The sequence below is a fragment of the Mauremys mutica genome, chromosome 2 (genome assembly GCF_020497125.1).
Source record: "Mauremys mutica isolate MM-2020 ecotype Southern chromosome 2, ASM2049712v1, whole genome shotgun sequence".
NCBI classification, from domain to species: domain Eukaryota; kingdom Metazoa; phylum Chordata; order Testudines; family Geoemydidae; genus Mauremys; species Mauremys mutica.
Genome location: NC_059073.1, coordinates 38,422,470 through 38,438,377, shown reverse-complemented (window position 1 = coordinate 38,438,377; position 15,908 = coordinate 38,422,470). Strand labels below are relative to the sequence as shown.

The following is a 15,908-nucleotide window of genomic DNA, read 5'->3' as shown; positions in this document are numbered from 1 at the left end:
AAAAAAAATTAAATCATCTACCCTATTATATCCTGACGGACTTTGATACCATTAGGTTATTAAATTCAAAGAAATAAAATTTAACACTTTAAAAAATACAAACATAGCTTTCAACTTGATGATAAGATCTATGAAAATGGAACGTCCTAGCACTCTGAAATGTGTATTTGATTAATTGGGCTCGGTGACTGATTAATTTTGCATTACAGGGTTTGTTAGAACATATTATTGGCCAGGATCCTTTTAACAATAAATGTTGTTGTGTGGAATGTTTGTTTGGGCTGTATGCATGATAGGGAGTGGGGGAGCATTCACAAATGAAAGACTTATAATATTGCTCTCTATTTTTCAAGGCTGTTGTTAAATGGTGATGTGATGTAATAGGTATTAAGTAGAGTCCATTAATGATTTAGCAACCAATTCATTTAAAAAGCCAATGGTTATTTTAAAAAGATCCTAAAACAAAAGTCAAAGAGGACCAAAATTAGGGAGTGTATTAGTGTTTTAGCTGAAGGGAAAATATTTAGAAAGAACCTTTGTATCATTTAAAATACTTTCAATTTAAAAACAGTTGAAAAGTTAATCTTTATTAATCCTATTTCAAAACTGAATCTCTTCTGAAAATTAGTATGTCCAACTAATTAGAAGGTGGGAATGGGCAACATGGCATGGATTACTTGATCGTTACCCGTTCTCTGCATTTCTTCTGAAACAACTGGCATTAGCTACTGTTGGGAGACAGGATACTGGGCTAGATGGACCTTTGGTCTGACCCAGTATGGCCGTTCTTATGATTTTATGATTTACCATCTTTCCAATTACTGTAAATGCAAATACTTTCTTGCATTATATTTTACTAAAGAAACTTTTCTTTCCATGTTTGTCTAGGTAATGTGGGTATGTAACTTGTGCCGAAAACAACAAGAAATCCTCACAAAATCAGGAGCCTGGTTCTACAACAGTGGATCAAATACACCACAGCAGCCTGATCAAGAACGTATTAGAGGGTTGCGGAACGAGGAAGCACCTCAGGAGAAAAAAGCAAAGCTGCAGGAACAGTCCCAGTACCAAGGACCCTCAGGTGACGTATCAACACCAGCTTTGGACAAAAGTAGATCTCAAGTGCTCACAAGACAAGACTCAATTAAAAATGGTTCAGGAGTGAAGCACCAGGTTGCAAGTGACACAACTTCAGACAGGTAAGGAACTGTTTCATCTTCATACTGATGAGAGAGTTTGTTGAAGTTGACTTTATTCTACAAATCCTATGTGACACTCTTGCATCTTCTGATTATATATATTTTAGGTTGTTTTTTTAAACAGTTCTAATTGGTAAGCAGGTGAGGAGCCTTGGTCAGAAAGTTGCACACAGCATGCTCTCTTCTTCATCCTCTCCTTCTCAAAAAAGGTATTAGCCAGCCAAAAAATAAAAATGTGATGCTGAAAGTATATATTGTGCTTAGATCATTTCCCTCTTACAAAACACTCTTTGTATACTCTTTATAAAATATGTAGTCCGCAGTTTTGTGTGATCACTAATTTTCTGGCATAATTATTGTGATTACTGCCAATACTTAAAAAACAAGGCATGCCAAGGTATGTTGTTGGAAGTTAGTAGTCATTCAGATTGTCACAATGTTACTTTGCATAATACCTGCTGTATTTTGAATGCAAGATTGTAATATCTTTGAGTGATGACATCAGCACTGCATCTTCCTCAGAGTTTCCAACCTCAGGTTTAAACCTCAGTCCCCTTCATCAATAAAAAAATAAAATAACTCTTAACCCTTTCATCTTAGTGTCACCTATCACAGGCTGAAACTATAACTATTTTTTAAATTAATATAATTATAACTTTCCTTCCACTTGCCTCACCAAATTCTAATCTTTATTTCCTGTCCTGGTTGGAAAAAAGTTGAATGTAATTAACCAGACGTTTTTGCTTCACCTATTCTGCCTGCTGCCCTTTGCTCTGATTTCAGCTGACAGGTTCAGTGCTGAGTGGCTCCAAGTGCTTCTTAATTATATTCTCTGTCTCTGAGCTGCACAATACGGAAGCTGGCAGTTGAACTCATTGCTAAAGAGCAGCAGGAACAATGGGAGAAAAAAAGACGAATTCTATTTCTCTTTTTTTCTTAATTATGCTTAGAAAATGGAATCATGCATCCCCTATAGTATTATAATGATAATGCCCCATCTCCTTAGCAGTATTTCAATTCCTGTATAAAGGCTAGATAGATAGATTTTTAAAATGCTATTGTCTAAAACTCTAACTACAAGTATAATATAAATATACACAGTTCAAAATAAAATAGACCAACAGGAAAAAATACTCTGTCCTTTAATTCCATCCATTCCCGTTAAGATCATCAGTATCCAACTTGTTGATAAACTGTATGGTCAATTGCTTGACTACACTTGGTTCGTTATGAAATATATTCAAGAGACAAAATAATCAATCAGTCATGTTTATTGCTAAAAGCCATTAATAATATAGTGTAGGAAAAAGGTTCAATACTACAGTGTCTCAGGGAAGCTGTCTCACACAGGGTTGTTACATTCCTCTTATACAGAAGATGTGCTCCCAAAATTACCCATTTCAGTTAGGACTGTTTATAAAATCCAGCCCATCAGTTTCTCCTAATCCCTTAACTTTTATGTACCTTTCCTTATCTTGTTTTGGACACTAGCATTCCAGGTCGTGATCCGTGAAGCTACTTCCTCAGCTTGTACCAAGATAGAGAACAAATGTAGCTTGATTTTTGACAAGTTTCCTCTCTCTTATACCAAATACTGAGCTATACTATTGCAGGGTATTGTGGGATGTAGCTTAGCAGACAGAACTCTCGGAAAAACATAGGACTATTCAGCTCTTATTACTAGCAGGCATTCACATAATGTGGTATATACTAACCTAATGTATGTGTCTTGGGTAACAAACAAACACTGGCTCCTTCAGACCCAGTCTCCTTTTTCAGTTTTATTTGTAAACTTACTCATCCTATTATCTCTTAACTAACATAAATACAATCTTGTGTAACAACCACACCTAAAATTGTATCTATGGTAAGTGCTGCACATCCTTGAGGTTTAGAGGGGCCTCTAGTACTGAGAAAATCTCTCTTTATTTTTCTATGGTTATAATACCCTGTCTTAATGTTCATGGAGCCAATCTTCCTTCCATTGAAGGAGAGCTTGAAATAGGATACCTCCTGATGCATGACCATCTCTTTCCTAAGCTGGCCAGAGTGTCTATTAGAAAAGGATGCCAGACTCTCCCTATATCAGGGTCTCTAAGAGGTGCTGGGCTAAAATCCAGGGACTGAGCTAAGTCTCAAACATTAATCATTATATGACAGTGTGTTGCATTACCAATGTGGTAGTCTTAACAGTATCAATATTTTAAAAAGGAATTATAATTATATTTAAAACAAAATTTTAAAAGTTAAGACTTTCATTTTATTACCCTTTTATTAAAATAGTACATAGTATTTTATTAATAATAAAATGTTTTCTTTTTTAAATTATAAAGTATTTTGTGGTATTCTCTTAGGCTAATGGAGCAGTACTGATTAGCCTAAAGTATTATTTTTTCTTTTTGATTGCTGATCGTGCTCTAAGAACCTCTTTCCATCTTCTAATCCCTCCAGTTTTGGTCAAGCTAGCATATCCAAAGTATCTTAAAGAGTGTGAGGCTTGATATTGTATCTTCTATTTAAAAATCTAAATTAGAATGTCTAATAATACAGATGTATCTTTTTAAGTGCAACTGAAGGATTAAAATGACCAACCACTAGATAAGCATGTTGGATGTGAAATCACCTTGATAGAATTTTATTATAAAAGAGCTCAGTCAAGGGAGTGAGTTTTTCCTGACTGGTATGAGAGGCCATTTTTGTTCCTCTCACTTTTCTGCATAAGATAAATCAAAAGAGAAAGAAGACAAATCAAAATGACCCCACTGACAGTGAAGTAGCAATAGTGGGGGCAGTGTTTTGAGAAGGGGATTTATATCCAGAGCACAGTAAGTAGTCAGAAAGTGAATAAGAATATAAAAAATAACATGATATAATAACATGTTTCCAGAATTTTTCAGCGTCCCCAAGTTTATTAATGTGTTTACACCAGACTTAATTTTGGAAAATTAAAACAGTAAAATAAAATAATTTATTCTCATGTGTGAGAGAGCTCATTCATTATCCCAAAGAATCTCCAAGACTGTGGTGTATTGTTGCTTTCTTGTGACCAGGAATATGTCCCCAGGACATAGTGTGCTGAACTATTTCAAAATACTGCATGAGAGTTATAGGTCCCTTTCAAAATTTACCCGACAATACACATCCAAAAGGCTATATAAATAAGACTATCTGTATATTGTTTTTATTTTCTTAAAATATATTAATTTACTTACATTAGCATATATATAGTGTATAATACTGATGTATTGAATGTAATTTTGCTATAATTTTGAAGTCTCAAGCACTGATTTGAGTTTGTGTGGGTTATTTGGTTCATTATTTTTGCTGTATCTCCAGTAAGTGGCTTGTACAGTATGGCTGAGGATATAAATTGCATACTGTCTGCTTTTTTCATAGCATATAAGAAAGAATAAGTATGCTTACAGATTAATATATTTTTCCAGTTAAATTTGAAAATTGGTGTCTTTAATTTGTTTTGAGCTTTTGCTTACTGAGCACCCACAGCTTTCATTAACCTTAATTGCAGTAGTCATCACTTAGCACTTCGGCATATCAGACTCCAGATGTCTCAATTTGGGCACCCAGAAAATGAGGAACACACAGTTAGTGGCCACCTGAGAAAATATTGGAGTAAGTCACTTGCCCAGCATCATACCAGAAATCTTTAGCTGAGTTAAGAATAGAACTGAGCTCTTGTGGGTAGCATTCACCTCCTTCACCATGAAACCATACTTGCTGTCCCTGCCTTATTCTCTATCACTGCCCTGTTTATCCCTTTCTCCCACCTTTCATCTGTTTGTCTGTCTCCTTTGATTGTAAGTTCTTTGGAGCAGGCACCATATCTTCTTGAATATCTGTGTATCATCTAACATGTTTCGGGTGCTACTGCAATAGTAATAGTCTTGATTAACAGAATATTCAATATTAACAATATCTTGACTAATATTATTTTCCTGCTACATGTACAGAACTCCAGTTTGATATCAGTGTGAACACTGTGGCTGTAGGAAGAGCAAGGTGTTGGAGTGGAGATCCCATTTTATTGACCTAAGAGCAGAAGTTTGTCTTAAAACTCTTGAGATGGGTTTGAACTGGAAAATTTAGATCTGACCTTCCTCAAGGCTGTTTGGAAAAGAGGTTTCAGTTTGGGCCCATGTCTACTAAAAACAGAAGTCAAAATCAACTTAACAGAAAGTTGCACTTGTCACCACCAGATCGGTCTTCCATTACTAAATATGTTTCTAGTATATATATGGTAGTTGTAATATGCCTTAAAATATTTTTATATTGCTGTTTGTGAAATAAATCTATGGAGAAGTCAGAGCCAGAAGGTTTATGATTGGACCCAGTGTTACACTGGTTTGAGTTAGTGACCTACCTATATCTGTCATTGATAGATGCTACACTGGCATTGTTTGTATCATGCAGAGATTTTATCCTACAGATGGACAGGAAATATATAGTATGTTGAAAGATTTAATCAGTTTTTGAACAAACTATAGGTGTTGATGGGGACATAGGGCCAGGGCCTCTGAAAACTGGTGAGCAATGTGAATCCAAGAAAAGAAATCTAAAATATTAAATACAATCTAAACAGTAGATGCAGAAGGTCCATTTTTAGATCTGCTGTGCATAGATGGGTTATTTATGCTACTGCGCATTGCAGTTCTTTGATTTGTACTATCCAATTTATTTTTTTCCTGGATTACTCAAAAAGGTCCTTTTTATTTTACTGTTATTAATAGCACCATACAGTCTGTCATTGTCTTCAAAACCAACTCTGTAGCCATTTTCTAAGACATTACATTTCCACCCCAGCAACAACTGTGATCTTAATATTATCTGGATAGAAATATTGTCTTTTCTGAAGCCACCTGTAATATCCCTTCATTAATCATTATGTAGAGGACTCTCAGTCTTCCCGCTCCTCATCCAAATCCAAGACAAATCAAGATAATACTCTGCAATTAAAGAGAAGGGAAGGGGAACCTTATCATTGCTCCCAAACTCAAGCTTCTTTGCATGGCACCATACTGTTTGTCTGGAGTTATTCACATGGCGTGAATAACAGATGTTACCATGTTTGAATACTGCCATGAGCATGAAATAAGAAGTCATGCCTCCCTCTATGCCAATATAGACAGTATATTGTCTATATATAGACAAGCTGTCAGGAACAGTATCCCTGATGATGCCACAGCACAACTGGTTGCTGAGCTCTGTACCTTTATCCTCACACACAACTATTTCAAATTTAATGACAATATATATCTCCAGATCAGTGGCACCGCTATGGGCACCCGCATGGCCCCACAATATGCCAATATTTTTATGGCCGACCTAGAACAACGCTTCCTCAGCTCCCGTCCACTCATGCCCCTTCTCTACCTATGCTACATTGATGACATCTTCATCATCTGGACCCATGGGAACGAGACTCTGGAAAAATTCCACCACGATTTCAACAGCTTCCACCCCTCCATCAACCTCAGCCTGGATCAATCTACACGGGAGGTCCACTTCCTAGACACCACGGTGCAAATAAGTGATGGTCACATTAACACCACCCTATACCGAAAACCTACCGACCACTATGCCTACCTTCATGCCTCCAGCTTTCATCCCGGACACACCACAAGATCCATTGTCTACAGCCAAGCACTGAGGTACAACCGTATCTGCTCTAACCCCTCAGACAGAGACCAACACCTAGAAAATCTCCACCAAGCATTCTCAAGACTACAGTACCCAGACGAGGAAATAAGGAAACAGATCAGCAGAGCCAGACGTGTACCCAGAAGCCTCTTACTGCAAGACAAACCCAAGAAAGAAACCAACAGGACTCCACTGGCCATCACATACAGTCCCCAGCTAAAACCCCTCCAACGCATCATCAGGGATCTACAACCCATCCTGGACAATGATCCTTCACTTTCACAGGCCTTGGGTGGCAGGCCAGTCCTCGCCCACAGACAACCTGCCAACCTGAAGCATATTCTCACCAGCAACTGCACACCGCACCATAGTAACTCTAGCTCAGGAACCAATCCATGCAACAAACCTCGATGCCAACTCTGCCCACATATCTACACCAGCAACACCATCACAGGACCTAACCAGATCAGCCACACCATCACCGGTTCATTCACCTGCACGTCCACCAATGTAATATACGCCATCATATACCAGCAATGCCTCTCTGCTATGTACATCGGCCAAACTGGACAGTCTCTAAGGAAAAGGATAAATGGGTAGTGATCAATGGTTCCATGTCTAGTTGGCAGCCGGTATCAAGTGGAGTGCCCCAAGGGTCGGTGCTGGGGCCGGTTTTATTCAATATCTTCATTAACGATCTGGAGGATGGTGTGGACTGCACCCTTAGCAAGTTTGCAGATGACACTAAACTGGGAGGAGTGGTTGATATGCTGGAGGGTAGGGCTAGGATACAGAGGGACCTAGACAAATTAGAGGATTGGGCCAAAAGAAATATGATGAGGTTTAACAAGGACAAGTGCAGAGTCCTGAACTTAGGACGGAAGAATCCCATGCACTGCTACAGACTAGGGACCGAATGGCTGGGCAGCAATTCTGCAGAAAAGGACCTAGGGGTTACGGTGGACGAAAAGCTGAATATGAGTCAACAGTGTGCCCTTGTTGCCAAGAAGGCTAATGGCATTTTGGGTTGTATAAGTAGGGGCATTTCCAGCAGATCAAGGGATGTGATCATTCCCCTCTACTCAGCACTGGTGAGGCCTCATTTGGAGTACTGTGTCCAGTTTTGGGCCCCACACTACAATAAGGATGTGGATAAATTGGAGAGAGTCCAGCGGAGGGCAACAAAAATGATTAGGGGGCTGGAGCACATGACTTATGAGGAGAGGCTGAGGGAACTGGGATTGTTTAGTCTGCAGAAGAGAAGAATGAGGGGGGATTTGATAGCTGCTTTCAACTACCTGAAAGGGGGTTCCAAAGAGGATGGATCTAGACTGTTCTCAGTGGTAGAAGATGACAGAACAAGGAGTAATGGTCTCAAGTTGCAGAGGGGGAGGTTTAGGCTGGATATTAGGAAAAACTTTTTCACTAGTAGGGTGGTGAAGAACTGGAATGGGTTACCTAGGGAGGTAGTGGAATCTCCTTCCTTAGAGGTTTTTAAGGTCAGGCTTGACAAAGCCCTGGCTGGGATGATTTAGTTGGGTTTGGTCCTGCTTTGAGCAGGGGGTTGGACTAGATGACCTCCTGAGGTCCCTTCCAACCCTGAGATTCTATGATTCTATGACACAAATCAGACATTAGGAATGGCAATATACAAAAACCTGTAGGAGAACACTTCCACCTCCCTGGCCACACAATAGCAGATCTTAAGGTGGCCATCCTACAGCAAAAAAACTTTAGAACCAGACTTCAAAGAGAAACTGCTGAGCTCCAGTTCATCTGCAAATTTGACACCATCAGCTCAGGATTAAACAAAGACTGTGAATGGCTTGCCAATTACAGAACCAGTTTCTCCTCCCTTGGTTTTCACACCTCAACTGCTAGAACAGGGCCTCATCCTCCCTGATTGATCTAACCTTGTTATCTCTAGCTTGCTTCTTGCTTGCTTATATATACCTGCCCCTGGAAATTTCCACTACTTGCATCCGAAGAAGTGGGTATTCACCCACGAAAGCTCATGCTGCAAAACGTCTGTTAGTCTATAAGGTGCCACAGGATTCTTTGCTGCTTTTACAGATCCAGACTAACACGGCTACCCCTCTGATACTATAGAAAATATGACACTCAGTGATGACATAACAGGGACTCAGCTAGGCAGTAGGAATGGGTTATTCAATTGAGACAAATAAGAGTTGGCTACATTCTTGTTCATCCATTGTTCATCCCATACAAACCCCAAACCATTTCAGAGATTTGAATGTTTGGTTAACTTTTAAAAAAATATATTTTTCATACATCTGTACTTTCCGTATTTGGCCAATATACTATAGGGAAGGCTATTCTCGGAGTATATCCTACCAGGTCCAGTACAGGAAGTAGTGAAAATCTTGCAAGAAATCTTGTTTACATGAAATTGCCAGTGCTGAGTTGGTTTGGACCAAGACTAGTAGATTGGGCTCTCTGTCCCTTTTCAAACTAAAAGAAGGGAAACAAAATTAAATCAGTAAGCCAAAACTAAAAAAAATTCTTGAGTGATCAAGCAGCATCATAACAGTAGCATCTGCTTTCCAGGCAGCAGACATAGCATAAAACCTGTACTCTTTCTCCTCCACATACAAAAAAATGCAGATGTATTCTCAGGTTATTCTCTCCTCCTTTTGTTTTTCTGCAATAAAAGTGGATTGCTTATAGTGGCTTCCTTTATTAGGAGCCAAAGGACAAAAATCTGAAGGCAGTGCAGCTGTGGAGCTTCCTGCAGCCGGGGGTATCCAGAGGTGGGTCTGATCTGCCTCCCACGTTTGGCCGTGCAGGGGAAGAGGAAGTCCTATCCCTCCCCAGCCCAGCGGACTAGCAGCTGGAGCTCGGCGAATGGTGGTAGCCCCCAGCTGTGCACCTCCCTCTTCTCTCCAATAGCTAGATTTCACGGGGGATGGTCCATGATGTGTTTTTCACAGTTGTGAATTTGGTAGGGCCCTAGAGATGATCCTTTGTCACCTCATAAGGTATCCTAGAAAAAATTTTGTGGAAGAGAATTTGTGCTTTTGTGTTTCTCAAATTCACTGAGAATAGCAGAAGAAACTGATGAGAACAGCACAATTCTCATAGTTATGCTGTTCCTGCCGGTGCTATAGGGAAGTGCTGTACTATATCTAGGATACAGGAAAAATCCTCTGCTGCTGCATGAGTGCTCTGTGAGGATGATATGAAAACAGGAGGGAATAGAGATTGTCTCTTTCCCCGCCACTCTATTCCTCTCCACAGTCCAAGGAGTATATTGGCAATAATACAGATGTTTTTGCCATGAAAAAATCTCCAAAGAGATGGGTTCTGAGGAAGAAATGGAAAATGTCCTCCTTCTTTACTCATTGCAGGGGCTGAGGTGTGCAGTTGGGCAGCTGAGGTCTGTTGACTGCTCTCTGTTGCCTATCTAGCTGGTCCAACTCTCCAGCATAGAGCAGAGTAGCTGAGTCATGGAGAGGGGAAGTGGAGACAGACAAGAACTCCTGCTAGCTCTCCATAATTTGTTTCCTTCTGTACAAGTGGCCTGGGACTTTGACAGGATATGTGTTTAAAATATCTAATACTGGACTGATAAACGCGGGGAATTTCTAGCCAAAATGGGATATTTGGTCAGTATATGCATGTGCTTCCTATACATTTTTTCCTCCATAACACCAGCACAGACAGCAGAGTGAAACTGATACTTGTCACTTTCATTCAGTGCTTCTGAAGAAGCAGTAGTAATGTGCAGGCAATTAGGTACAGTCAGGGCCGGCTCTAGAGTTTTTGCCGCCCCAAGCAGCGCACTGAATTGCCGCCCTGGGCTGGGGGGGGGCAGTCCGTGCGCCCTTAGGGCGGCAGGCGTGTCTAAAGGGCTCTGGGCTCCCCCTGCGGGGAGTCCAGAGCCTTTTAACTCCCAGCCGCCGGGAGCCCAGAGCCTTTTAACTCCCAGCCGCGGCCGGGAATCAGAAGGGTCCGGGCTCCCCGCCGCGGCGGGGAGCCCAGAGCCTTTTAACTCCCAGCCGCGGCCGGGAATCAGAGGGCTCCGGGCTCCCCGCCGCGGCGGGCAGCCCAGAGCCTTTTAACTCCCAGCCGCGGCTAGGATTTGCTGGGGCGGGGCGGCGCTCTGGCGGTTGCGGGTCAGCGGCTCCGGTGGACCTCCCGCAGGCATGCCTGCGGGAGGTCCACCGGGGCCCTCTGCCGCCCTCCCCAGGATGCCGCCCCAAGCGGGTGCTTGGCCCGCTGGTGCCTAGAGCCGGCCCTGGGTACAGTCTTTTGGGATTGCAACTGGGGTTGTTGGGGAGGGAGTAAAGAAACAGAAAAGCCAGGAAGGAGGAAAAGAGGTCAGAAATAAGGAGGGAGGGAAAGGGTGCAAGATGAGGCTGAGAGGCAGCAGGGAGCAGCATGAATTAAATTGATGAGAATGGCACTGTCCTCATCTGTTTTGTATTGTATCATTCTCAAGTGACCTTCCTCTAGCCACTAAATGATGAGCAATGATAGACTCTAAGAGAACACCATTGGTAGATGAGAGATGGCTTCTCAGTCTCATGAAAAGCCTTAGTCAGAAGCAGACGTAAGAACAACTCCGTGAGTGATTTGAATTTAAAGACAAATATAGATATTTCTTCTCTTAAATGGAATTTTTGGACTCTGATTCATAGTGGTCACAATGTGCTGTGTCAGTCTGCTTCTGTGGCTGAAAGTCAGCTGACCTACCTTTCTTGTATGCCCATAACTTTTAATATATCCAGTTTAATCAGTTGTTGTTTTTCCAATATAAAACCAGTTCAGGAAAAACAACAACTGGTTAAACTGTAAACTGATACAAACCTTTAAAGATGTTTTCTGTCTATATTTTAAATGCAGTATTGTTTGAACAGGTAGGGTATATCTACCCTGCACACTACATCCGGGTCTGTGGGACTTGGGCTTGTGGACCTGGTGTTTCCAAGCCCCTGCTTTGGTGTCCACACTGCATCGTAAACCTGGGTTTGTAATTGCTGGGCTTGGGTCTCACAACTGTGCTAAATGCATCCATACTGCATTATGCAGATCTTCTGACTCGGATCTGCAGTTTGACTTGCATCCACATTGCAAAAGGACAGGGCTAGGACTTGGACTCTGACCCACCCCTCTACTAGGGTCTTAGGACCTGGATCCTGAGTACTTGCGGACCTGAGTCATATTGATTTTGTGTGGATGTAAATTGGGCTCACGTTCAAACCTGACTTAAAGCCCAGGCTTCATGTGCTGTGTAAACATATCCTTTGAGTGCTCTGATAAGCACATTCTGTAACTTAAACAAGACAAAACATACAAACCCCTCCTCCCTCCAAAAACCAACCTCCACCCAAAATCCAAGTTTTTTCTTTTTCCATTCCTGGGTGTCAGCGGGTATGTCAGACTCTGCTGAGCTACCTGCTGTTTTAAAATCTTGTTCCCTGTGATTTCTCTAGAGGCAGATAGATACAATACATTTTAGCTCACCTTTGACCTAGGAAAGATATGAAGAATGCAAGATTTGAAGACTGCAGACTCCCATAGCCCAACAGTTACTATGTGATCTGATGAACTTAAACAGTGGTCATATTGGCAGAGAGAGAGAGATGATAAGGGGAGAGAAAAGGGAATGTGGAAGAAGAAAGCGATTATGGGAGCAACAGAATAGAGAATGACAGTAAATAGGTTTATGGTGAAAGAGAGGGTATGTGTGTGTGTGTGAGTGTGTGTGTATGTATGGGGGAGGGTTAAGAATTAGAATGCAAAATGTATTTTGAAGAACTGATAAGGGTATTGGCTCGGATCAGGGAACTTGGGTGAAGGATCTGGCTGATCTGAAAGAAGAAAGGGAAAAATAAGAGTAATTATAGAGAATGCTGGAGGAGGAAGCTCTAGAATAATAATTAGCATCCTAAATTTGGGGCAATCTGATCTTAATTTTCACATATCAGAATTATAATATTTGCAGACTTTTTTTGCCTGTTCTCAAAAAGGATCTCATCAGCCACAAGTATTCATGAGTTCAATGTTCTTCCTTCTTTCACTGTTCAGGTATTCTATTTTAGGCACATACTGTATATATGAACAGATGTTAGCAAGTGTAAGCAAATGTGCTGCCAGCTCTTCAGTGTTGGCACAGAGGAAGGACTTCCTGCTGATGAGATGCCATTTTCAGTATTATGCAGGATGCTCATGCAAAGTCATTGTTGCCTGGCACTTATGCCTTTAAGCAAGATCTCATAATGATTAAGCAGGCAAAGGTCCATCATAACAGATGGACATGAACACTGGGAGCCCAGAGTCCATGTATGTACAAGGAATATAGTCTTGTGGGCAGAATCTCCACATAAGCATGTTGAAATGGTTGTTTGTTCTTAGAATTAGTTGACTATAATGTGATATGCCATTGATAATTCAGTCGTGATCTGTATTTACCTGAACAACCAACTAAACAAAAACCCAGCCCCTCCGTCTCCCAATAATCCTAATTTATAAATAGCTCCAGTGAAAGAAAAGTCAGTGGGACCGAAGGAGGAATTCCAGTGTAGTTCTGTTTCTAGTTTGTCACTCATTGGGAATTGTCTTTGAATGGGCCAAAACAAATGTCTTCATCTAGGTGACTTCAGATTCAAAATTGACAAGGTCAAAAATGTGTTCCATAGGTGTAAGGAATGTGTAACATCAAGTCTAAGTAAATCTACTGATATGAAAAGCAATCCAGTAAGAAAGAGCATCTGCTGCAGAAAAATTAGGAACAGTAGTTAAGGTTAAAAACTGCAATGTACCTGTACAGGATAATTAGTTGTGTGAAAAGAAATCCTGCCAAAATCAAGCTGCCAAAACAAACTACATGAAAATACAAACTGTCAAATGCAAGCTGCTGAGTTTTTTACAGTGAATTAATGAAGATTTTGGAGTAATATTATTCAGGGTGGCTTCCAAGCAGTAGTTGAGTTAAGGGAGTATCAAAATTTCATCAGTATGTATGCTGCAATAAACCACCCTTCTATTATTTATTATCTATTATTTATTACACTATCAGTGTGCTTAGTGCTATACAAACATTTGTATGCACAAACACATACAACATGACATTGCATCACTATTTGTTTTTATGCCTTTGAGTTTACATAAAGTAATTTGGAATGGCAGGCAATGAGGTGATTGTCCAGATACTCCAGACAGTTATTACAGCATAAGATTTAAAGAAATTCACTAAATATTATGATTTCAATTTATTGTATCTTAAACCATGAAATCCTAACAAGAGTTGATCAGTTAAATTTCTTTTTTTTATTTACCTACCAAAATTATCCATATTTTCATATTTCACCTAAACATTTGGGCCAAAATACTGAAACGTGGCCTTTGATTTTGCTTACCCGACATGAGAGATCTTTGGACTGAATTTCCAACATTCTGAACCAAAGCCCTCATTTACTTCATTTGGAGTTGTGGTTCTAAGCACATTTGACAATGAGGACCAAGGAGTCTCAAGTTGAGCAAAACAGAGGCACTCAAACTCAGAGGCTAGATTTTAACATTTTTGCCTTCACTTTTCTTGAAGTAGCAGTGAAATATTTTCAGTTTTTTGGTTCAGATGACTATAGAAATATTATTCAAGAATCTAACTGACAATGCATCATGTACATTTCTCGTATTTATAGTTCATGACATTGGCTATCATGTAAAGAAAGTGGTACTCATATACAGTTTCTGCAATCTATAGATATGTTAGTTTGCATGTGTAAGAGTGTCTTGTTATGGAAACTGTTGACCATAATAAATAAGAAATCAATTGTCAGGTAAACAGAAAAAATGTATTCTAAATGCTGAATTTTCATGAAATTAGCACAAGTATTTAGGCAATTTGTATAGGTAAGTTTGAAATTAAGTCTTGGGCCTGAATTCTGTCCTTGGATGGGGGCACAGAGCTCCCATTAATAATAATAATGCCTATTTTTATAGCACTTTTCATCAGTAGATTTCAAAGAACTTCACAATCTTTTAATATATTTATCGTCACAACACCCTGGTGAGGCGGGGAAGCATTATTGTCCCCATTTTACAGATGGGGGAGTGAGGCACAGAGAGGCTAAATAACTGGTTACACAGGAAGTCTAGGGCAGAGCAGGAGGTTGAACCCAGACCTTCCACATCCTAGGCCTATGCTGAGCCACTGGACAGTCTTTCCCCTCCCATTGACTTAAGTGCTAGAACAAGAGGAAAAAGTGCACAATATCAGAGGAACACTACCAATGGTCTCAGCATCAAGTTTAAGACTGAATTTGGTGCGACTCTCAAATCTGTTTCTGAGGATTACATTTGGCCCTGTCTCCCTGCTTCTATTCCATCAATTTACATCCCCTGCTATCTACCTGCTGCTTTATCCATACAATTAGCTCAAAAGGAATCCCCTTTTAAGAATTCTGAAATAAAATCGATATCTATATGCAGATTGCTGTTTCAGTACTTCTCTGTCTGCATCTTGTGCTGTCTGTGTCTCAACTCTAGGGTGCCATATGTCTCTAGAGATAATGATGTCAGAACAGCTCTATTAGAATCTCAACCCCACTTTTAGACATTTCAAGTATATAATAGTGTGGATCTGTTTCCCTATCATCCTTATGGCTACTCCCACAGTTTTTTAATGCTGTCAGTGCTCTTCTTTCCTCATCCAAGCTGGGTTTATTAGCTGTCTGAAGCTGAGAGTGGAACGAAAGTAAGTTCAGTTCTGGTCTTGGCTACAGGAAGCAGCAGCAACATGAAGGAAGGAGGAAGACAGAGAAAATCCAGTACTTAGAGGCAGTGGGAGAAACAGTAGCTGGATATTGGTGAAAAAAAGAGAAATCTTTCACCATGTCATGGCAACACACAGAGAAAATTTTAAAAAACTGACCAGATACCTACTAGTCAATTAACTAAATCTATTAGCAAGAGGTAGATATGAAAAATGACAAGGGAGATGGAGTCTGTCTGCAAGCTCTAAGTGCAGAGCCCTTGTGAGAAATCCAGCCACCCTTGCTGCTGGTGAGGAATTGTCATTGCTACCAA

The 15,908-nt window shown here is 40.4% G+C and overlaps 1 protein-coding gene across 18 annotated transcripts in view; it reads left to right on the top strand.

Moving 5' to 3' along the window:
• RIMS2 (regulating synaptic membrane exocytosis 2) overlaps window positions 1-15,908 on the top strand; it is a 799,605-nt gene that overhangs the window by 226,625 nt on the left and 557,072 nt on the right. For all 18 annotated transcript variants that reach the window (XM_045004549.1, XM_045004555.1, XM_045004557.1 and 15 more), the window contains one exon: window positions 889-1,199. In XM_045004549.1, coding sequence (XP_044860484.1) covers window positions 889-1,199 — 311 coding nt within the window. The remainder of the gene's footprint in view (window positions 1-888; window positions 1,200-15,908) is intronic.